We start from the raw sequence: 22,175 nt of genomic DNA, 5'->3' as shown, positions 1-22,175 counted from the left end.
TATCTATCTGCTATGTCCCTTTATTTTTTTTACATATACGCGGATGGGGGGGGGGGGGGGGGGGGGGGCATCTTGGCTCACCTCCGGTGTAGACACCGCTGGACCTCAGGGGGAACTCCTGCCAGGGGCCGGACGCCTTGAAGTTGAAGCCCTCGTAGTTGTTGTAGCGGTGGGGGTAGTTGGAGGAGCCCGCCTGGGTGCCGGCGCGGACGTGCTGGCATGCGGCGTTGGCGGCGGCGTTGACCTGCGCCGTCGTGTAGTAGGTGCTGCCACAGGTTGTCGCGCGCTTCTCAATGGCGGAGCGCTCCTCGTTGGGCGAGGCGGGCGCCGCTTGCGCCGCGACGGCGAGGAGGGAGACAATGAGAGCCTTGAACTGCATGATGGCGACGAAGTGGAGGAGAGCTGCTTGACCGAGGTGCGAGATGGCGGAGATGATGGCTGTGATGATGTCTGCTTACAATCCGAGTTCCGGCGACACGTCCAGCTTTATAGACTTCTTTGCTTTCGCCTTCAAGGCAAGCCGCCTTCGCCTTCATCGTGGATGGTCTCACGAGATGGCGGACGCCTGCCATTCCTGTGTACTCGTCCGTCCCCCCTCTCGCGAATCGCCAGTCACGACGACCGAGCGTGTCCGCTTGGTGTACGCCTGGCGCGGTTCGCGGTGCCGATCACCAGATCGGAATTGGAAGGTGAGCCAGGGACCTTATCACGCATGCCCAGAGCCGGCGCTGCGGTTGGCTGAACGCTCCCTGGGACGACCCTTCGATGGTTTCATCTGCAGATGCCGCGCAGCGCCTGTTGACCATCTACCGATGAGACCTATTGGGGGCCACATTTCGGCGGGGAGATCTTCTTTTGGGTGGTGTTACCGGCATCCATTGTGATCGCCAGGGACACCCCAATTGCCTTCTGCCGGCCGTCTCCGCCTCCAACCCCGCAATCTGAGGTTCCCCCAGGGGTCGCGCTTCAATTGGTATCAACGGTTGACTGTCGGCATCCGCCGCAATCGGTGGTGCTGGAGCCAACGAGAGGTCGTTGAACTGCACGAGGCACGTATCTGGGGCGCGAATGGGGAAGGTAGTCCGGGGTGAGGTGACGATATCGGATCGTCGGCGCTGGTATCTCCGCCCGGCACGCTGTAGCTGCCGGCGGTATCATGCTTGTCAATTGACTGCGACAAGAATTAGGTGCCGGCTGTATCAATAGCCTCGTTTTCTTCCCGGGCTTTCAGGGGGCGAAGATAGTGGCCCTCCACGACGCTATTCTCCTGTTGTGCCCTCATCAGGGTTGTCCGCAGCCCAGATGTACGTGCCGCCGTTAACATCAGCCGTTTGGATCATGACTGCCGAACAGCTTGGTCAAAGATATAGCGCAAATTCCCTGCCTTGATCGAGTGACTTGGACTAGGAGCTATCACAACGAACAGACGAGCAGGGGCTCGATGGCACTGGTGGTTTTGAGTGTTCCCCGCTTGTGTCGCCAACAGCTGAAAGACGGAAGGGGCCGACGATAGCTGGCGGGCGGTATCTTGGGCTAATGGGATCAAAGCCGCTCTTGATCCCGCTTGATTTCCAGCATTCAATGTCGAAAAGGTGGTAAGCGGTAGGTTGCAGCATGGCGATCCTTCTGAGCTGGCTCCTTCCGGAAACGGGCCCACACGCCGGCGGCGACTTGCTCTACCTAGACAAAGGGGATGGTGTGCGCACGTCTGGCGCAATACAATAGTCTTGATGTCCGCCGGCATAGAGGAATTCGGGGCGGAGTAATTCAGTCCGTGAGATTAAATAAGGGCTATGAGAGGCTACTTTTGATGTTCAGTCTTTCAACTTTCCCCAAGGTCCGCAATGTCTTTCTCCGGTAGTTTGAATGTCCCAACCATGACAGCTTGCAGAGTTAATGAATGCTTCCTTCAGCTTTCCTGCCGAACGCGATGAAAATGGCATCTCCAGCGAGCAAGCCATATAGTGTTGCTGTTCACTAGCATGGATGTTGTTGGCTGTGTCTGAATCATGATGCTTGGTGTAAAGCATGCTGTGGGGTTGTTCTCATTCAACTAGTAGCTACATTTCGTGAACAGCATATCACACAGCTTACAGTGCCTCGACCAGACTTTCTCGCTTCCACTTCATGGCGAGATCGTTCAAAATGTAACGCATCAGAGCTTGTCCACATCGTTCTTGACCATTTCAGTGACGATGATCCAGGGACTATATATGCAGAGTTGCTTCCACGAACTTGTCAGTCCAGACCATTCTGTATCACCATTCATCAACAAATAGCCCTTTACACCAAGCTCAACACATCATGTATTCCCCTATCGCGCAGCCGGTGCTGGAACACCGCTTCAAGCTCGCCTTTTGGGAAGAAAGCCGGACTACGCAAACCGCTGTGCAAACCGCCAAGCGGTCCTTGCTCCGTGTCCAGGATGACTTTGCCAGGTTCACACGTACTCCTGCTCATGAAGAGGATAGGAAGAAGTACGCTGACTTGTACGCAGAGGCTACATCTGACGTCGAGAAGAAGGAGGGAAAGCTCCGACATCGCCTCCGCCAAAAGCTTCGCAACGAGACGGACGAACAAGTCACGCTTCGTCACGACAAGGCAGTTGCATTGCAATTCTACCCGAACCTCGTCAAACAGCTTGTCCTGGAGCTCGATGCCATTTCTGCCTGCCAGGAAGCGGTCGAGGGTAGACAACAGCGCCTGACGTGCAACAAAAAGATGCTTGACGGTAGAGAGCTGGTCCTGACCCAAGTCCGCGCCTGCCGTATCCACATCGATTGCTACATCGGTGACAAGACGGAGCTTTACGAAGAGTGGATGTCTCTCGAAAAGGAAGTCATGGACGCTATGGAGGGACAGAAATTATGCGCACACTGCCGAAAGATGGAGAAGGAAAGGAAGAAGAAAGAAGCCGAGTCCTCCGCTTCGGGCGAAGGTCCTGCAGGTGAGAACAATGCTCCCGTCGACCCTGTTGCAAACAACAGCACCACTACTCCACCTACGGAGGCTGAGGTCCTCGAGAAACTCAAGGCCACCAGGGTTCTTTTGATGAAGGATCTCAACATATTCATCCGATTCATCGACATCATCAAAAGCGAGGAGCAGGTCCGGGCTGCGCACGTGAAGTGGCTGCTCGAAGCTGACCTCAAGCGCATCTTCAACAGCGAGCGCATGAAAGCGGGCATGGAACTCATGAAATGATGCGCATGAAGACCACAAGCCAGTTGGTAATTTTTTTAAAGTTTTTTTTTTCTTTTTTTTTCTTTTTTTTTTTTTTTTTGGCTTTCGCCGAGGATGTTTGCCTCGACAGCTTTGGCAGAATATGCTGTCTCGGACTCCTGGCGCGTGTCATTAGCGGTCACAGTCGGCCCCAAAGGGTCTTAGTGCCAGCCCTCACACGGTCATATTCACCTTACGGCAGCTATTCGATTGAGCTGACAGGATATATGTTGAATCAATGTTGTTGATTCAACTGGGCTGCATTCTAGAGGTATAGGTTCCCAGGCCTGTACAACGTCTACGGTCTGGCCCGTAACATTAGTATTTCCTTTGTACGTACCCTGTTACTAAGCAGATAGAGAAAATGATGAATCACAAGATTCAGCCATTATGCGGAAATGATTCTAGTGTGATTTCTGTAAGAAGTATGTTCTTATCTTGAGTGTTTCCTTCAAAACTATGATTTCTCGTCTCGTGCGTAATTCCACAGTGAATCCAAATCAAACACTGTTTTACTTGCCAATGAGTGAATGATAAATGACCTTGACAAAGTAACGTAACTCAAAGCAAAGTAACGTAACGGAGGGTACCTAGTTCACGTCTGCCCTTGGACATTGTCGGCATAATACGAGGTTTGCCGTCGGCGCGGAGAGAATGGCGCTGACTCATCAGTAAGTATCGGTTGCCACTGTAGCCTGCACCATCTCACTGCTTCTTCTTCCTCCACCATACATCCATCATCCAACTATCCACCCACCAGGCACTTGAATACTACTCGAGATCCGATCCCACCCTTCTTCACACAAGCAAACTGGACTCCGAAATCATGGAACGCCTTATGACCCCCGCCGTCTACCGAGATGCAGAAATTGTGTACAATTATCACCACATGAACATGCCCCTCCCTTCCAGCCCCGCCACGGCGGTATTCTGCCTCTGCAGCCTGGACGTGCGTGTCGCCACCCGCGCCGCCCAACTCTTCCTCAACGGCGTCGCCCCACTGTTGATCTTTTCCGGAAACACGGGTGCCCTGACCGCCGGTCTGTTCGACAAGCCCGAGGCGGAGTTCTTCGCCGATATTGCGCGCGGCATGGGCGTACCGGATGCTTCCATTCTGGTGGAGCCCACGGCAACGAACACGGGAGAAAACGTCCGGTTCACGCGGAAACTGCTCGAGGAACGGGGGGTAAACGTCGAGAGCTTCATATTGGTGCAGAAGCCGTACATGGAGAGAAGAACGTACGCCACGTTTCTGAAGCAGTGGGGGGACGAGACAACAGGCTTCACGGTCACATCGCCTGAAATGTCGTTCGAGGAGTATCCCGACGAAGCGAACCCGAGAGGCTTGGTGACGAGCATCATGGTTGGCGACCTGATTCGAATTCGCGAGTATCCGGCGCGAGGCTTCCAGGTTGAGCAAGAGATCCCGGACGAGGTCTGGGATGCCGGACAGAGACTTATCGCTGCTGGGTACGACAGGCACTTGCCTTAATCTCGGGGGCCGTCTTTCGCTCAATCGAGTTCCCACACAAGTGGCGGTTCACCTCTTGTGGCTCGCCAGCGATTTGTTGCCATCATCAAGTCTTGACAGCCCTTGAAAAGGAAGCGCCAGTTCCGCAGCATACCCTCAGTCACTTCCCAACCATCCGGACCCCATGGATCCGCCCAAACGATCATCCCGTCCGCACCCGTCCGTCCGCCAGAGAAGGTGGCGCAATAGTCCGCTTGTGAGAACTGCCCGATGGCGCGGATAGCGTTATCTCGCATGCGTGGCGAGGGCAGGATGTCAATCCAGGGCGGGTGCAGCGTGGTGAGCTGTAGAGACGTCGGAGCCAGAGATTCGGGGAGGGCGCGGGGGTAGGGGAAGAGGGGCATCGTTTTGTAAGGGCTGCCAACGCAGACCAAGCTTGTAATGGCTAGAATGGCAAGATTGGTGTGGCTCGCCCGCTTGACATTGTATTGAATGAGGGGAATGAGATGATCAGTTGATAACGGAAACTCGCTCTTGAGAGGGTCAAACGACAGGGGTTTGAAGTTGCCTGCACTGATGGCGAAAATGAGCATCTCACCAGCCACAGTTGATGGGGAGATTTGATGCTCGCGTGGCTGGACATGGTGCTCTCTCTTTACTATCATAGCCCGAGCCTCGGCCTTACGCTTCCCTGTGCAGATGGTGAGTTTGATGACCGCCAAGTCACACGACTGAAACGTACGATGAGCTCTTACGTTGAGCCGTGTCTGGCGTTTCTTCCGCTCAGCCCTGTCTTTGAGGCCGGTCCAGTTATCGTCGAGGCATTTGGCTCCCTCGAGCTGGGACATTTGGCTGATAGAAACAGACATATTGTCCAAAGTGGAGACTCGTCAGATATCTGGACGGTGAGTTGTCTTGCTTTGTGCCTCACGTCCTGGCAGGTAAGCTCCAGTATTGCGAGAGTTGAAGGGATCCGATGTCGGCTGCAGGAGTTCACCCGGTTGTTAACGCTGAGTCGTGAAAATCGGACAGTTGAGCTGTAAACAGGTCTGTTTGAGGCGAAAACCAGTATGGCGATGAGACAAACGGGAAGATGGTGGACGAGACGTCAACGGCGGCGGAACGTTGATGAATGTAAGGCGAGTGCATGAGAGGAAGTCCGGGGGGGGGGGCATTAGAGAGTATGCAGGCGGCTTACAACGCTAAGCCGGATCAGGACGAGACCCTGGTCATGTCCCATCAATCAGCTTCAAGCTGACAGCATGAACAAAGGCAATGCATTTGTAAGGCGGAGTTGTGTACGAATTTCCCGGATCATCTGAAGGTCCGATTCTCGAGACCTGTGAACAGGGACGATGTGCAGCAAATATTAATGTACTGCTGACACCCTTAGTCAATGATGAAGAATTCGAGGTAGTACACAATCAGTTCAAGCAAAATGAGGCATATAAACTAACATCACAAGCTAAACGTACAGGCGCCGTGCTGCAAAGCCATGAATCGTCATATCAAGGGCAAAACCAGCAATACGTCGCCACAGCCCGATCAACGATTTGCGACATCATATTTACAGATCTAGCCTTCAACCTTCCATTGAAATAGTACCAAACACCATCTGATCTGGGATCTGCAGCTAGAGGGGCCACCTGCAGCCCTACATATGTCTCTGACACGTCGTACTCTTGTACATGAGATTTGCAGACACCCCGTTCAGGGCTTGGAATGCTCGGCTCAAGCTCGTTCATCGTACTGTGCAGCATTCCGTATCTTGGCATGCTTCCTATCGACTGATTTTCTCCATGCCATCTTCCTTCACCCACGACGGCCCAAGGTCTACTGGTGACAGCTTTATTGGAAAATCTTCATCTCCTCGCGAACGCTGGTTATCACAATACACGCTGCAATTGCCAGGCAAGAATCCTTCCACACTCGCGAACTTCAGTTCCCCGCTTCGCCAGCCTCAAAGGCTCTCAAAATGGCCAAGCTGACCACTGGATAAGACATAACCTTATCATGCAGGCCCCATTTCACGATTTCTTCCCTGATGAGCCCCCTCTTGCCCTGCTTTGTGGCAACCCAGCCACCAGCACCGAGATGCTGCTTGTTGCTTTCCTTTTCCTTCTCGAGGTCTTCGTAGCTTATTCCCATGGGCGTGGCGGCATTGGCGGCGTGCCAAAACACCTGCTCACTGTGGGACCACGGAATGTCGTAGTCGTCCTCAGCGTGAATAATGTTTATGTGATATCTTGCACCGTCATCGGGTAAGCTTTCTACTCGACGAATAAAGCTTGCAAGCTTATCCTTGCTGGGCCATGTGCTGAGGATGAAGGTGTTGAGGAGAGCGAGAAGACACGGGAAGTGCGCAAGGGGATCCAGCAGTGGGATCGTGCCAGCTACTCTGTATGTAGCAGTAAGGAGCTCAACGTCCGCAAAGGGAGCCACGAGGACCATGCCTGAAAGAAGTATAGGCTGAGGGAGCGCTGCCAAATATTCTGTCAAAGCAATGCCCACTGCAGTACCGAGAGATTGGCCAAAGATGACAATCCGCGAGGGAGGAATTCGTGCCTCCTTCAAGGCCCAATTAACCAGTGTCAGAGCGTCTGTCAAAAGACCCTCCTCAGAGGGTGTGCCAGAGCTGGCGCCAAATCCTCTGTAATCGATGGCCACAGTATGGATGTTCCTCGGCGATGCGGCGTATATTGCGCGGTAGCTTGCGGGTCGCCAGCCGGAGCCTAGAGTGCTGGCCGCACCGTGAAGATAAATAACCAATGGGGCGTCAGGATCATCGCGCAGGAGCTCGAATCCGAGAGTCTTTGAAATGTCGGGCGCGATGCCTGACGGCTCCTCGACGAGTCGTTGCTCGTGTTTCTGGTAGAGGCCTAGGGGCAGGATATGCCAAGCGTGCAGCGTCTCCCCATCCGGTGTGTCGAGCGTGAAAGGAGTGACCTGGTTAAGAAGGAAGCCCCATTGCTCGGGGATACCTACATCTTGAAACCAGATCAAGGTGACACGGTTGAGGTAAATAACCTGGTTTTGGAAGAATGGCGATGGTGAGAAGACCAATGAATGCCGCATACGAAGCGAGAGATCCGGCAAGGACGTAGAAGGTGATTGCCAACGGCGAATGTGAGCCTCCCGTCTTGGCGATTGTACCTGACCGATATGGCTGAGGGCCTGACGCAACTCGACGAGAAAACGCGATTCGTGGCAAGCAGGTTAATAGAAAGGATCGTTGCTCGATGGGCGGCTACAGCGCATCCCAAACGACAGGTTCCCGATGAACCCTTACGGTGCCCAGGAATACTGCGTCCGCTTCGCCACACTGCTGTTCACCGGGATGCACATAGCCGGTTGGAATTTCGCCTTCTCCAATCAGCTTGAGCGGATTCTCTGGAGGGTAACAAGTTTGATTTTGTTCGGCGTCACGGCTGCATTCTGGGCCCTGGAGACGATGGCTTCGTGGGTTCGACTCGGGCGATGAACTTGGCTTTATCTCCGAATATTTCATCCGGGAAAGCTTCAAGAATTCGAAAGTGCAAGAGAGCAGAATGCAAGAGGAAACACATGAGCGTGAGCCAACACAGCTACCGTTGCCGTGGGAGTTCTGGACAATTATGCCAGTTGCAGTGCTATATGGGTTGCACGAATGTTTCAAATCATTGAGGCCTTTTTGGAGCTGAGCACGCCGAGGTCACCGCTTTTGTCAGTGTCAATTGGTCTTCGTACATACCCCATATCTGAAATACATGCTCAATGGTACTTTGGAGGCGCAGGCTTACCTGTGCCTACGCTCTTGCGACTGGATGTGTACAACAAGATGAAGTACCCGGAACATCGGCCTTGAGCTACCTGCTCATCCCTCAGGGATCTACCACGAATGAACCCTCTTGTATGGTTCCTCGTGCGTCAAACAAGCCAAAAGAACACGACAATTACTGCTCAGGGACGAGGTGTGGTTGATAGGTTCCCCGGTATAAGTCAGAATTGGCCAATCACAGCGCCGCAAAATGGGATGACGACTAGCGACACCTTGATGGACACCTTTTCCTGCATCGCGAACACCCTGATGGCATGATTGCATTGTGTAGCACCGATGAAGATATGATAGTAGCTCGCTGGTCTGAAAGCACCTGTTTCAGCGTGTATAAAATGATGGGCGAGAAGGGTGTGAGTCGTGGGCGCAGCGAGCCAGCCCTGCTCATCTTACATCCATCTTTCACAGCGCACCTCTTCAGGATTGGATTCGAATCAAGCGATTCAAAATCAAAATGGCCATCACAAAGACGAAGAGAAATATATCCTCCTTCTCCAAGTCCAAAAAGAACAGCAAGGTCCCGGAAAAGGCATTGCCTGTAACCCTGCTTTCAGGCTTCCTGGTATGGCAACCAGAATCATCTGGCTACCCATGCGTCTTGGACCCCCTCCCTAACATCAGATAGGGTAGTGGTAAAACCACACTCCTCCAGCATATTCTGAAAAGCGACCACGGCCTGAAAATCGCCGTCATCGTCAACGATATTGGAGCGTAAGTCACCAAGAACCCGTAAGCTCCCTTCATACGACAAAGACTAACATAAGTGGCCTACAGCATCAACGTCGACGCGTCCCTGATAAAACAAACTCACAAGGTCACAAGAACAGAAGAGAAGGTTGTCGCACTACAGAATGGCTGCATCTGCTGCACCCTCCGAGGCGACCTCCTTGAGGAGCTAGTCAACCTCGCTGAACAGCATGCCTTTGACTACGTCATCATCGAAAGCAGCGGCATCAGCGAACCCGAGCAGGTCGCTGAGACATTTGACAACAAGCTGGCAGACCAAATGAGAAGTATGGTCGACCAGGCCGATGGACTCGATGAAAGCACTCTCAAGGTGCTGAAGAAGCTGTGAGCTCATGAACAAGCCGCGTATCATTGAACTGTGGCTGACAAGTCATCTAGGGCGAAAGTCGGCGGATTGGAGAAGTTTGCCCGTCTTGATACTGCTGTCACCGTCATCGACGCGTTCACCGTGTACAACGACTTCCACACCGACCAGCTTCTCTCGTCGAGGCGAGACGATGTCGTGCCTGAGGATGAGCGTACCGTCTCCGACTTGATGGTTGACCAGATTGAGTTTGCTGATGTCATTTTGTTGAACAAGACCGACATGGTAAGCGCTGTCGCAAGCTGAACAGAATATTTATAGCGCTGCTGACAATGCAAATCTGCAGGTTGATGCTCAAACGCGGGCCAGTTTGATTGAGCTCATCAAGAAGCTGAACCACAGGGCAAAGATCCTGGAGACGAGCTACGGCAAGATTGATGTCAAGGAGATTGTCAACACTGGGCTGTTCAGCCTGGAGCAAGCGCAGACCGGTTACGGATGGCTGCAGGACCTCCACGATATGACCGTCCGAGAGGTGAGTCGTTCCGCGCGAAACCGTCTTGATCATCACTCATTCACACATCATAGGTCAACGGAAAGAAGACCATCACGCCCAAGCCTGAGACGGAGGAGTATAACGTTAGGAACTTTGTCTACTCATCCCCACGCCCATTCCACCCACGGCGGTTGTGGCAACTTTTGTATGACAAGTTCATCCTGCAAATGCAGCATGAAGAGGAGGAGGAACCGGAAAAGATGGAAGTCGACCCTGAAGACGTCGTCAGCGAAGAGGAAGACGAAATCATGAGCAACGAAGAAGAAGGGGAAGAAGAGGACGGGCTCGACATGCCCCCTAACGATGTCATCCTCGCCAACAAACGAGCGCATCCCTTGTTCAGCCGCCTGTTCCGCTCCAAGGGAGAATTCTTCCTGGCGACTCGTCCAGGCAGGGCTGGCGAGTGGTCACAAGCCGGCGCTATGCTGACTCTCATCGGTGGGAGGCCGTGGTTCTGCACTCTTCCTGAGGAGGAATACCTGACTGGGAACAAACAAATCGATTCTCTCGTGAAGCACGACATTGCGAAGGGCGGTGAATGGGGAGACAGGCGTCAGGAGCTGGTTTTCATTGGAGAGAATTTAGACGTTGAGGCTCTCCGGGACGTCCTCGACCAGTGCACTCTGACCCGCGACGAGATGGAAGACTGGTCTCGGGTGATGAGGAACGGAGTTCTCAGTGAAGAGAAAAAGGCAGAGGCGCTGGAGGATCTCTTCGAGGACGGCTTCCCCGATTGGCCTGATGAGATCGATGACGAAGACCACGAAGGCCACGATCACGGCCCGGTGAAACGCAAGTAATCTGTTAGGCCCCCTTTCCTCACTCAAAAGGTTTCTCGGAAAATTGTGGCGTTTACTTCTAGGCAGTAAATCCATAGTGTGTTGAAGGAGCCTAGCTCCTCCAACTTGCTGTTCTTGTACGTGTTTCTTTTCACATGCTGTTGGTTGAATTCAGATATTTTGTTACTAACTAATCATGTGTCTTTCAGCACTTGCCCGCATTTACTCCGTGCGTCCTCTAGAAGCCTCCGGTCATGCGGGCATGGTGTTGCGGCACGGCAGCTTACGAGGTGGTCTAGCCCAACGGGACGGGATTCAAGGACAGCCAAACCGAGGCCAATGACCAAAGATATTTCGCCTCTCATACTACAAATCCACTTTCCTTCCACGTGAAAGCTGAAATTACCATGTGATGTCGAAGAATGCGGACGATGAGCACACCCTCAGGCTCCCGAAAGGCGCCGTCGAAGCCGCCAGTATGCAGGACGGGCAGCCAGGAGGCGACAGGAAAGCTCAAGATGGTGTGAGGCGTAACTCATAAGAGATTGTGTTAGTTCTCATCCTTCTGCCCGACAATTGCATGATGATCTACCGTGTCTCAGTTGAGCTAAAAGAAAGCTCGACCGTTACAGGCATGCTGCGCGAGCTGGAGCCGGCAGCATCCGGGTGCCTGGTCCTGACCTGCGGGCAACATCTGGGGGGATTTCCGAAACGATTCTCAACGCTCGCCGCCTTGGGCGATGGCGTTGCGGACCATGGTGGGTTTATTGATGACGATCTATTCCTGGTGTGGTCAAGGACGCACATCCCCCCCTCACTTCCAATCCAAATGAGGATATAACCCCTTGGGAGGCTAGCAACCCACCTCAAGTTGGTTGGCATCGCTGACTGTAGCTGAGCCAAGGCTGAGGTTGCCGTCTTACACGACTTGCAAGCGTTTGCGCAAAGCACACAGTCGTGGTGTTCTCAAGGTCTCATCGCTTGGTGCCTAAAACACTCTGGATAGGATACGAACTCATTTTGCGACGTTCGAATTTGCCAGCCATTGTGAACAGCACTGGAGTGCTTGTGCGCCTCACCGCCAACACTCAACATGGCGCTACACAATTGTCACATTTCGGACCTTGCGCCGGAATTCCCTGCTTCGCCCAAGGCTTGCACACGAGGACAACGCAAGATGACGGCCTACAGCTTCGATGTTGGGCGGCAGAGACGCTGTAGAGCTACCTTGTCACCCCTGCAGGGAAACAAACTAGGCTGTTCTAGGAGTCAAAGCCGGTGCCCTTGCTGCCATCGCATATCTGCTCCCCGCACTTGGTGACCTACCGAGCTGCTCCCCCGCAAAACGGCTTCCCACTTTTTAGCTTGAGCTTGGCCAAGATGCACCACATGACGACGTGGGGGGGGCAGACTCGGACAGAGTCAAGGTTCCGAGGGGCGTCTGAGTCGTTGCGCTTGGTGTTGACTCGATTTCATAGCTGTTGTTCCTTTTTTTCTCCTGGTCAGCCCCTCCTTTTGTTCAGCCTTGTGGTTGTTTTCACATTCACATGTCTGTCGAACTGCTTCGTCAGGTTCCTCGGCTTTTGGACCTTCGCTGATCTTCGATTACTATGAGTTCCGCAGTCCGATGGCAACGGTGTCATGGATTGGCGAATCAGGCGGCCCTCATCAACCCCAAGCGCGTGTTCTCCCCTCGATCTGGGCACTGCACCACAGGGATCATGCCGTGCAACCTGAGCTCGCACTCTGGGGAATCCCCACGGGGAATCTAACGGATGAATGACCATGACACGGCGTACATGCACTCCGCGATGTCGAAAGCGGATACGACGGGGGGATGGGTCGGGGCCAAAGAAAAAAAAGGTTGGTCTGGCCTGGGGCCCCGGGCACTGGACATCCACAGCCTGGGATTCTCGCGATGATCCCAATATGATAAATAAAGCAGGGTCCCGCTCACAGAAAAACATTTTTGCTCGACTCAGCTCCCATCTGCCTCAGTGGTAGCTCAAGTCAGACTTGCCAGCTCACTTTTACACTCCGCTCCCCCCCCCTTTGTTGGGTCTTTCCGAGCTCTTCTTGCCTCCAGCTTGCCAGTACACGGAGATTTTCACGATGTTGTTCAAGCTTCCGATCCTCCTCGGCCTCCTGGGCACTGTTGCCGCGCAGTCCGATGCGACTCCCGCCCTCGACGAGCGAGCCGCTGGCACCGCAACTGTCGTACTGCCGCTGGCCACTGTCCTCGGCAACGTCATGAACAAGGTCGAGTCGTTTGGCGGAATCCCCTTTGCCGAGCCGCCGGTGGGCAGGCTCAGGCTGAAGCCTCCGCAACGCATCGCGAGGAACCTCGGTACCTTTGACGCCACCGGACCGGCGGCGGCGTGCCCCCAGATGGTGTCGTCGAGTGAGAGTGAAAACTTTCTCTTCAACCTTCTGGGCGATATTGCCAATTTGCCATTCGTGCAAAAGGTCACGGGCCAGACAGAAGACTGTCTGTCTATCACCGTGGCCCGACCTGAGGGCACCAAAGCGGATGCGAAGCTTCCTGTGCTCTACTGGATCTTTGGCGGCGGGTTCGAGGTAAGAAGTCTCGGGGCTTGTCAATTGGGGATTTCGAATCACTAACATATTACACAGCTCGGCTGGTCTTCGATGTATGACGGCACAGGGCTCATCAAGCACGGCGTCGACCTCAAGAAGCCCTTCATCTTCGTCGCCGTCAACTACCGCGTTGCGGGCTTCGGTTTCATGCCCGGCAAGGAGATCCTCGCCGACGGGTCTTCGAACCTAGGCCTCCTCGATCAGCGCATGGGTCTCGAGTGGGTGGCCGACAACATCGCCTCGTTCGGCGGCGATCCCTCCAAGGTGACCATCTGGGGCGAGTCGGCGGGCGCCATCTCCGTGTTTGACCAGATGGCGCTCTACGACGGCGACAACACGTACAAGGGCAAGCCCCTCTTCCGCGGGGCGATCATGAACTCGGGAAGCATGGTGCCGGCGGACCCCGTCGACTGCCCCAAGGGCCAGGCCGTGTACGATCTCGTCGTCAAGGAGGCCGGGTGCGCCGGCCAGGCCGACACGCTCAACTGCCTGCGCGACCTGCCGTACCAGACGTTCCTCAAGGCCGTCACGGCGCCGCCGGGCATCCTGTCCTACAACTCGGTGGCGCTCTCGTACCTCCCGCGGCCGGACGGCAAGGTGCTCACGCAGAGCCCGGACATGCTGGCGGCGACGGGCAAGTACGCGGCCGTGCCCATGATCATCGGCAACCAGGAGGACGAGGGCACGCTCTTCGGGCTCTTCCAGCCGAACCTGACGACGACGGACCGCTTCGTCGACTACCTGCAGCAGCTCTTCTTCAACAGCGCCACCAAGGCGCAGCTGACGACGCTCGTCAACACGTACGACAACGGCGTCGCCGCCGTCCTCGCCGGCAGCCCGCACCGCACCGCCCTCCTCAACGAGATCTTCCCGGGCTTCAAGCGCCGCGCCGCCGTCCTCGGCGACCTCGTCTTCACCCTGACGCGCCGCGCCTTCCTCTCCCTCACCAAGGCCGCCCACCCGGACGTGCCGGCGTGGTCCTACCTCGCCACCTACAACTACGGCACCCCGATCCTCGGCACCTTTCACGGCTCCGACATTCTGCAGGTCTTCTACGGCGTCCTGCCCAACTACGCGTCGCGCCAGATCCGCACCTACTACACCAACTTTGTCCACGACCTTGACCCCAACGTCGGCGCCGCCGCGCAGTACCCGAACTGGCCGCGCTGGGACCAGGGCAAGAAGCTCATCAACTTCCTGGCCAACAGGGCCGGCGGCCTGCTGGACGACAACTTCAGGAGCGACAGCTACGACTTTATCGCCAGCAACGTCGGGGCTTTCTACATTTAATGACACAGGCCTGTGCTGAGAAGCCGGCGGGCGATTCAGTTCACAAGGTTCGCAGGGGGTGTTTTGGAGGGGTCGGAGTTTCAGGGGTGCATTGGCTCTGCGTTTTGCGAGCGATAATAAGGGAATCACGGGGACCGAAGCATAGGGTTTACGAGCAAGCCGTCCTTAGGTGTTCGGCATGAGAATATGAATGGCATCTTTGTATGACGAGTCGTCCGATTAGACTTTGCCGATCCGTCATGCTCGTGTTCGGTCGGACGTGGGCGAGGTCCACCGGATCGGCCTGTCTGAGTTCACAAAGTTTCCACCGTCTTGGCCCCAGGTGAGACACTGACTGATTGACAGATACCTTCGACAGACGAAATGTGGCCATCAGATAAGTAGACAGACTCACGACCGAGTCATCTAGCGGTCAACCGCCAGCATCATGTCACACCTTTCCTGTCGCGAACCCGATCTGCAATGCGTCTGCCAAGTGAATCTCTGCATGACCTAAGCAGCAGTCTCTCCGATTAGTATCCTCAGCAAAGCGCAGCTCGCTACCAGGCCAAGACGTGCATCCCACGTTGAACGACCCCAAAAGTCACTCTGGCACGGAGGCGGGATTCGAGTAGGGAATAGACTCAGAAGTCAATGTATGTACAGATGGCCCGCATCACATGGGCCAGCCTCCCGAACTACCTAGGTGTATATATATATAAAAAACTCGGAAAGGAATAAAAAAAAAAACACGAAACCCAGTGAGGCCGTGTTCCAACAAAGCGCCTGCAGACCTCGTGAGGTGCGGCTGCGAAGGTGGGGGGGGGGGTATGCATAATCTTTTTTCGCCATGATCCGGTACGCCGTCTTGTCCAACAAATACTCCCATGCCCCCAGCCCCAGCCAGCTGGTGGTCCTGGCTCCCAGGTCTAGCCCGGCCTAATTCCTTCTCTGCGTCTCTTTCTCCTTGCTCGAGTGCGTGATGCGGTGGCCCCAGTCGCGGACCCGACGACAAATGGACTTTCTCTTCTGCAGCTTTGCCGATGCGCCGATAGCCAGGATCTTCGGGTCCTCGACCTCATCGCCCTCGGTGGGCGTCTCGTTCTGAGGTGGCGACTCGTTGCCCTGTCTCGCCAGCCGCCGTTGCATGTACGCCGCACCCATGGACAGCGACCGCTTAGGCGCCGAGTTCGTCTGTGGCGGCGTGACTGATACGGGTGAGGAAGGACGGCTGGCCTCCGAGGCCGACATGGGAAACGTTGAAGCGCGACTACGGTCGGAACCCATGCTCGTAGTGCGGGCGCCGCCGGTTGTCCGCAGCGTCGGGCGAGGTGCACGCATGGGCCAGTTCTGATTGTTGCGCAGCGATACCCAGACCGAAGTCACGGTGATCAGGGTACGAGCGACGTCGTCCATGGCCCGCATCATCTTCTGCCGAGGCGGTTCATCCTCGTCCTCGTTTGCCTCGTCGTGAGGCTTGGAAAGCGTGACATAGTGATCCAGAACCTCGAGGTTCGAAGATGTCAGGGTCGCCATGATGGGGTGTCGTCTGGTGGTGGGGTCGATAAGGCTGAAAATATACTTCGAGTCCGGTGTTGGTGGCGGCGAAGGCGCACCAAAGCTATCCCTCTTTGCCTTGACGCCCTTCTTCACCCACCTCGCCGTCTTGGTGACGCCGCTCTCATCAACGTGCACAAACTCGTACGAGCCATTGCCCCACGGCTTACCCATCCACACAGAGCCATCGGCAAGCACAATCTCAACCTCGTCGGCCGACTCCCGTCGCTCACCTTCCTTTCGCGGCGTGATGGGGGAGATGATGGCGACGAGGTCCCTCTTGTCGAGATCTTTGGCGTTCGTGTCCTCGTCTTGGTCCTCTGGCAGGTCATAATTTTCACTCTTGGCGAGCACAAGATCATCCTGGGCCAGGTTGCCCTTGACGTTGAACATTTTGGGGCAGTGTTGCACCAGGCGTGGGATGATGAGCGAGCCGGCCAAGACGCTGGTGGGCAGGACATCGAGGGTGGGTTTTGGCCGCCTATCGGCCGATAGCTGCTGCAGCTGGAGCATGACCCTGGGCCGGATCTGCACGAAGCGTCGCTGCTTGGTGACCTTGCGCGGGGGTGGGTAGGCGAGCAGGAAATTCGTGGCGAGTTTGGAGCTGCTCCGCGGTCTCCTCCTCCTCCTGATGGTGCCGCTCTGGCTTGTAATGTCGCTCATGACGTCGGACACGACCGACTCATCTTCACTAACACTGCCATCAAGAGAGAGTATGCTCTGGCCACCGACAATAATGGGCTCTTCGTTGAATCGTACGATTTGTTCTTTCCTTGGCGCAATATCAGAAAAGGGCCGAGGTCTCCTCGTTGCTGGCAGAGGCGACAGGATTGGCGCGCTCAGCGACTGTCGGCGCGATGGCAGGTCGGTTTCGAATGGGGCAATCGGGGATGGACTTGTCGGGTGGCCGAAAGCGGATCGGAGGCGGTGGGCAGCGTTGGCGGAAGGTGAGGGCGAAGGTGAGGGGCTGTTGGAGGGGGATCTGTTGGAGAATTCGTGGCCGTGCATCGCAGCCCCCGAGTGAAGGAACATGTCTGGCGACTACCTAGACGGTGCCTCGGAATCGCCAGCACGCTGATGTGGGACTGCGCAGCGAACGTGGCGGACGAGTAAAAGAGTGCACTCGTCAAGTCCGATTGATGAGCATATGCCCTCTTCCACAAGGAGTGGTGTGAGGAATTGGGTATCGTCGAGCCAGTCGGGGAAGGGCGTGAGTTGCTGTAAGTGTGGGTGTGGCAGCAGATATAACCGTTTCCGTGTAGTATCGGATAGCTCGGATTTCCGTCGTGCGTCGTGAGGAACGAGGGGAAAGGAGGGGTCGCAAGCGAAAAGGTTAAAAAAGCGAAGAAAAAAAAACAGGACCGTGGAAATCGTGAGAAGTGAAGAAAGGACGGAATGACAAAGAAGTGAAAAGGGACAGTCGACAAGAGGAGAGACGAAGGTTTACGTCGGTAGGTTGGATGGTTGCACAAGGTCGAGCCGAATCGTTGTACTTGGGGCGACCGGTCAGCTTGTCCTGAGGCTCAGCAAATGACCGAGTCGGATGAGCAACGGAGACCCCGTTGCGAAAGACCCGTAGCGCAGCTGAAGAGCCGGAATTGTGCGCTGATGTGAGGAGCTGCGAGGCTTGTGCAGGCGTTTCGCGTGGGCGGATGACAGAAGGATGATCTGCTGACGGGAGGCTGCACCCAAGCTGGCGAGCTCCGACTCAGGCTAGGGGCACAGGGAGGTTAAGGGGTGTTTAGGGGGGGGGGACCTGAGGGTTAGGGGGCTTGGAGAGGGGAAAGGAGACCAATGGCGTGGTGCCGAGACAGAAGGGGCCTGTGAACAGTGGCCGGGCCAGTTGATGATTCGTCCTTTCGGGGGCGCAGCTTCCTTCAGGGTGGAAAATGGAAAACGGGGGGCGTCGTGGTTGGGTCGTGTCTGCCCTGTGATCTGTGGTTGGTTCGCCTGAGACGAAAGCTTGTGGCTTCTGGTCCGTCTGTCTTTGTGCTCTTGTCGGCCGGAGCGAAGAGAACAGGCGAAGAGCGAAAAGGTGGAAAAGACGACACACGTCAGGACAAACGGGACCGAACGAGTATGTGTATGCAATGGCAAGGAAAGGCCCGGATGGTTTCTTGTGGAGGAACCAGGACGATGGCTGTTGCCTGCCAGTAGGTAATGGCCTGTACCTCAGGTACCTGCCGTGGGACCGGTGCCTTTTCTCTGATTTGTGCCGAATGCGATGGGATCGGACCTGGGCTGGGACTATCCCGAGTAAGGGACGACCTGGGGGACCCTGGCTCCAGAGGCAGGCTGAGGTGGAGACGCTAGTCTGGAAAAGACCACTAGCGTGCGGCACCCGGCAGCTGTCCTTCTCGCCTTTGAGGAGGGCTCTTTCTAGATGCAATGCAGCTGCTACGGCTGTCCCTGGATCGTCAAGTCAGGAGTAAGAGCAGAGTCGTTGATGCCTGCTCCAGAAGTCGAGCCCTTGGAAGTCGGGCACTTGGAAGTCGAGCTCTGGAAGTCGAGGTGGAATCCAAAGCCTGGACGGTGAAAGTGAAGAGAAGCGGCGCCAGTGCACGGAAGACGCGGTACAATGGCAGGCGGCTTCGGTTCGCCCGAGGATCCGTCTGGACGGTGGATTGCAAGTCTGCGATCCTCGACCCTTACAGCAGGGAATTGCGGGTCGTTCGTCTTTTCTTCGTTCGCGTTCCCCGTCTGGCGTTCGTTCATGCAGTGGGTCTGCCTGCCAAGTGGAGGAATGGAGCTGACGGCGAGATGGTATTCTCGTCTCTCGATGGAGAGGGCGCTGTCGATCCCAAAACTCGGCGGCCACAAGCAAGGACCGCAGGTAGGCAAAGCGTCGACAGCTCGATCAAGGCAACGAATGCTGCGTTTGGGACCTTGACGCGCACTGACTGGATCGGTCTAGATTGATTGAGAGAGAGAGAGGGAGAGAGAGAGAGAGAGAAAGCGTGATGGACAGCAACAGCACGCGGCGGGCGCGTCGTGTGCTCGCGAGCGAAGTGCAGACGAGGCGGTCAGCTTCCTTCGATGCACCGTCTTTGCTTTTGGACCTGCTCTCACTCAGACACAGATCGTTTGGTCCCAACAATCGTGCCTTGGCGCCGTCGTCCCTCTTTGCTTCTGATGATGACAGCAGGGGAACGCACGCCACCTGTCTGACAGCTAAGGTAAGGTAAGGTATGGAAAAAAAAAACCCCCCACTTGATCGACTTTTGTGATCGGGGGCTAGTGTGTCTCCCGCGCGCAGACGAAAGCCCTCGCTTGGCACGCGTTTGCGGACCGGCCGTCTGGTCTCTACTGGTAGGCGCTGTGATGGCAGACGATGGTGCGACGAGGCAAAAAAAGACGGCAAGCCTTGTCGAGTCGTAAAGCTCGGGTTTGTGTCACCTTTGACTGATGTCGGGGCGTTACAGAATGTGGAGGCGAAGCAGCGAACGATGTGCGAGGTCCGATGCGAGATACGCGGAGGAGGGGGAGGGGGAGGGGGCAGCGCATGCAATATGCAGTGTGCCAGCAGCGACCACGCGAGTAGCACAGCAGGGCGCAAGGTGGTCTGATGCTTGTCAATGTGAGGGAGCCTGAAGAGCCTGACCGGCTCTGTCGCGCCTCTACGGGCTCTGGCTTGTTTTGGGCTTCTGCGGCTGTTCTGAGCTGTGCTTTTCCTTTGTCAGGGAGGGGAGGATGACGTTGGGCAAGCCTGGTCTACTGCCGGAAAGAGGGTGGTTAGATAGCGAACAGCACTAACGAGCTGGTTGGCAGAAGACGGCTTCCCAAGGTCCTCGCACGAGGCGAATAATAAGAACAAGACGTACTGTGCGGTAGAGTTGACAGTTGCAATTGGCAGTGGAAGTGTCGAGGCTGAGGCTAGGCAATCAGAGCTCAATGTTTGTCGTCGATTTGGCTGCCCAAAGTGAAGCAGAACTCCTGACGACGTCAGATGTCGAGAGGTGAGGAGCGAGGTCGACGGCTGTACAGATATGGTCGTTTTCGGATGTCACGGATGCGAGAGCTGAGAAGGGACGCGCGCACTTGATTTCGGCTTGGCGACAACCCAGTCCCAGATTCTTGACCAATGTTTTCCCTACCGCGTCGAGAGTCAAACAAAAACGTGAAGATGCAGTGCAAGGTAATTCTGCCCAGCTTCAACCCATCCCACACCGGCCGGCACTTGAGGGGGGGGACCTTAGTAGCATCCAAACCGCCGGCATCTTCGGAAACGCAGATGGCCATGCCACGGGGCAACGCGGCGGCATTGACCCCTAAGTAGGGACTTACAATGAAGAGCCCCACGGCAAACCTACGGCCCAGCTCACCCTGTGCTCACCAACGTGAACCCCGGGCCTTCTTCTCTCAAGCCCCCCTCATACCAGCTGACTCAAAAACACCCCTCCCCCCGTGTTTGGTCTTTCGAGTGAAAAAAAACTTGTGGATCCGTGTCAAGGCAATCAAGACGGGGTCGGGCATCCTGTCAGGCCGATGTGTTTCCCTTCCAAAAGGGCGGTCGCGTGGGCCGTTTTCGGTGTTCACGGCCTTTTCAAAGCCTCCGGTCCATCCGTCCCCTTGTGCCAGGGGGGGTATATTCGGTGCAAGGACCCTTCACCGATGGGCTGGCCGGTCGCGAGCTCGGTGCCGAGTTACTTGTTGTGAAGCTCTCCGCGCCGCTTGGCCACTCGATAAAGCTCCCACGTTCCGTTGAGAAAGTCCATTCATGCTCGAAATTGTGGTCCTCGTCTCTGATTTCTTTATTTTTTTTTATCTTCCTATTCGAGTCCTTGCTCTTTGGTAAGGTAGCAAAGGGTAATGAAGTAGGGCTTTCAATCTGCTGCCGCCCAACCCGCCCACCCACACCTGCAGCGGATCTGCCGGCAGGTCGAGTCGCGAATCTGGTGAGCAGCGAATGCGAACACGGGCGGCTACTGTACTGCTTGCGCTGGAGGGTACCTCGGGACGTATATTTGCTTGGCAGATGGCGAGCTGCATTGATCGAGGCCTTGGGCATAGGGCTTTCTCTGACGTGCCATCCATTGAAGATGACTGGGGCTGATGGCACGGTTCGGTCGTCTGCAAGGTCCGTCTGACCACGAGCTTGTACCATGTAGGGCAGTTTCTGGTGCATCTGACAGATTCGGCGTCTTGTTCCATGTGGAGTGCTAGACTTTCGGAGACGGGGTTGCCATGTCGCCGACCGATCGAGCTCTGGTGATGGGGCCTGGCATGAGTTCGGCGAGGTACATGTACTGGGTGCTTGGTTCTGTACTGTGATGTACCTTAAAGTGGTGGGTTTTTGGCGACCGACGTGGGGCTCGGCGTTGACCCTTGCTTGCCTTGCTGCCTTGTCAGCTTGGAGATTACCTAACCATCCAGCAGGAACCATCCGTGGAATGTTCCTTCCTCCCAAAGCCTTGGTCCGTGCTTCCTGTTGAAGTCGCCGTGGAGTTGGAAGCTGGCGGCTGGGAGCAGGAGCAGGAGCTGGACCTGGACCTGGACCGAGCTCGAGGCATCCACCTAAACTCCATCGTCGGCCAAAACACACCACACGACTCTTATCAGCCATCAATCTGGCTCGTCCGTCGGCGACCTGAACCGGGACCTTCCGCTCTTTTCCGAACTGTTCATGCATCGACTGCGTTCTGGCTGAGCCAAGCGTCTGGACATTATCAGTCTAGCCAGTCCAGTCATCGACACGGGTGGACAGATCGTGTGCCCCCCCCCCCCCCCCCCCCCACGAAATAAAATTTTTTTGAAGGAGGCTCGCCTTTTTTCCCCTCCTTGGGGGGGGCGAAAATTCTCCTGGTGGCCCCCGCCCCCACCACTTCCTTGGTTTTTTACCAATAAACCAAAAAAACTTT

The 22,175-nt window shown here is 55.6% G+C and overlaps 10 protein-coding genes across 10 annotated transcripts in view; 5 read left to right on the top strand and 5 right to left on the bottom strand.

Annotated features, from left to right (window-relative positions):
- Positions 1–10: 10 nt before the first annotated feature.
- VDAG_05416 (guanyl-specific ribonuclease F1) lies at positions 11–379 on the bottom strand (the record flags this gene model as incomplete). Its single annotated transcript, XM_009652311.1, has 1 exon — positions 11–379. One exon carries the CDS (start codon positions 377–379, stop codon positions 11–13), a length of 369 nt encoding a protein of 122 aa, XP_009650606.1.
- Positions 380–2,304: 1,925 nt separating this feature from the next.
- On the top strand, positions 2,305–3,204 carry VDAG_05415 (uncharacterized protein; the record flags this gene model as incomplete). The annotated part of the gene is made up of 1 exon (XM_009652310.1): positions 2,305–3,204. One exon carries the CDS (start codon positions 2,305–2,307, stop codon positions 3,202–3,204), a length of 900 nt encoding a protein of 299 aa, XP_009650605.1.
- A 672-nt stretch (positions 3,205–3,876) lies between these two features.
- On the top strand, positions 3,877–4,714 carry VDAG_05414 (uncharacterized protein; the record flags this gene model as incomplete). Its single annotated transcript, XM_009652309.1, has 2 exons — positions 3,877–3,893; positions 4,003–4,714. 2 exons carry the CDS (start codon positions 3,877–3,879, stop codon positions 4,712–4,714), a joined length of 729 nt encoding a protein of 242 aa, XP_009650604.1.
- A 48-nt stretch (positions 4,715–4,762) lies between these two features.
- VDAG_05413 (uncharacterized protein) lies at positions 4,763–5,562 on the bottom strand (the record flags this gene model as incomplete). The annotated part of the gene is made up of 3 exons (XM_009652308.1): positions 4,763–4,815; positions 4,911–5,384; positions 5,436–5,562. The coding sequence occupies 3 exons, from the start codon at positions 5,560–5,562 to the stop codon at positions 4,763–4,765; spliced, it is 654 nt and encodes a 217-aa protein (XP_009650603.1).
- Positions 5,563–6,631: 1,069 nt separating this feature from the next.
- On the bottom strand, positions 6,632–8,441 carry VDAG_05412 (abhydrolase domain-containing protein 12B; the record flags this gene model as incomplete). The annotated part of the gene is made up of 3 exons (XM_009652307.1): positions 6,632–7,720; positions 7,983–8,297; positions 8,424–8,441. The coding sequence occupies 3 exons, from the start codon at positions 8,439–8,441 to the stop codon at positions 6,632–6,634; spliced, it is 1,422 nt and encodes a 473-aa protein (XP_009650602.1).
- A 520-nt stretch (positions 8,442–8,961) lies between these two features.
- On the top strand, positions 8,962–10,914 carry VDAG_05411 (cobW domain-containing protein; the record flags this gene model as incomplete). Its single annotated transcript, XM_009652306.1, has 6 exons — positions 8,962–9,069; positions 9,133–9,218; positions 9,282–9,578; positions 9,633–9,843; positions 9,905–10,093; positions 10,147–10,914. The coding sequence occupies 6 exons, from the start codon at positions 8,962–8,964 to the stop codon at positions 10,912–10,914; spliced, it is 1,659 nt and encodes a 552-aa protein (XP_009650601.1).
- A 2,091-nt stretch (positions 10,915–13,005) lies between these two features.
- VDAG_05410 (lipase) lies at positions 13,006–14,781 on the top strand (the record flags this gene model as incomplete). The annotated part of the gene is made up of 2 exons (XM_009652305.1): positions 13,006–13,470; positions 13,528–14,781. 2 exons carry the CDS (start codon positions 13,006–13,008, stop codon positions 14,779–14,781), a joined length of 1,719 nt encoding a protein of 572 aa, XP_009650600.1.
- A 918-nt stretch (positions 14,782–15,699) lies between these two features.
- Positions 15,700–17,349, bottom strand: VDAG_05409 (uncharacterized protein; the record flags this gene model as incomplete). Its single annotated transcript, XM_009652304.1, has 1 exon — positions 15,700–17,349. The coding sequence occupies one exon, from the start codon at positions 17,347–17,349 to the stop codon at positions 15,700–15,702; it is 1,650 nt and encodes a 549-aa protein (XP_009650599.1).
- Positions 17,350–18,714: 1,365 nt separating this feature from the next.
- VDAG_05408 (uncharacterized protein) lies at positions 18,715–19,032 on the bottom strand (the record flags this gene model as incomplete). Its single annotated transcript, XM_009652303.1, has 1 exon — positions 18,715–19,032. One exon carries the CDS (start codon positions 19,030–19,032, stop codon positions 18,715–18,717), a length of 318 nt encoding a protein of 105 aa, XP_009650598.1.
- A 2,324-nt stretch (positions 19,033–21,356) lies between these two features.
- VDAG_05407 (GPI mannosyltransferase) overlaps positions 21,357–22,175 on the top strand; it is a gene marked incomplete at both ends in the record, with an annotated part of 2,274 nt that continues 1,455 nt past the window's right edge. Inside the window, 2 exons of the mRNA XM_009652302.1 lie at positions 21,357–21,394; positions 21,694–21,731. Of these exons, the coding sequence (XP_009650597.1) occupies positions 21,357–21,394; positions 21,694–21,731 (76 nt within the window). The remainder of the gene's footprint in view (positions 21,395–21,693; positions 21,732–22,175) is intronic.

This window comes from Verticillium dahliae, genomic scaffold (genome assembly GCF_000150675.1).
Source record: "Verticillium dahliae VdLs.17 supercont1.10 genomic scaffold, whole genome shotgun sequence".
NCBI lineage: Eukaryota > Fungi > Ascomycota > Sordariomycetes > Glomerellales > Plectosphaerellaceae > Verticillium > Verticillium dahliae.
Note: the sequence above shows the minus strand (reverse complement) of the source record. Positions and strands in the feature narration are given on the sequence as shown.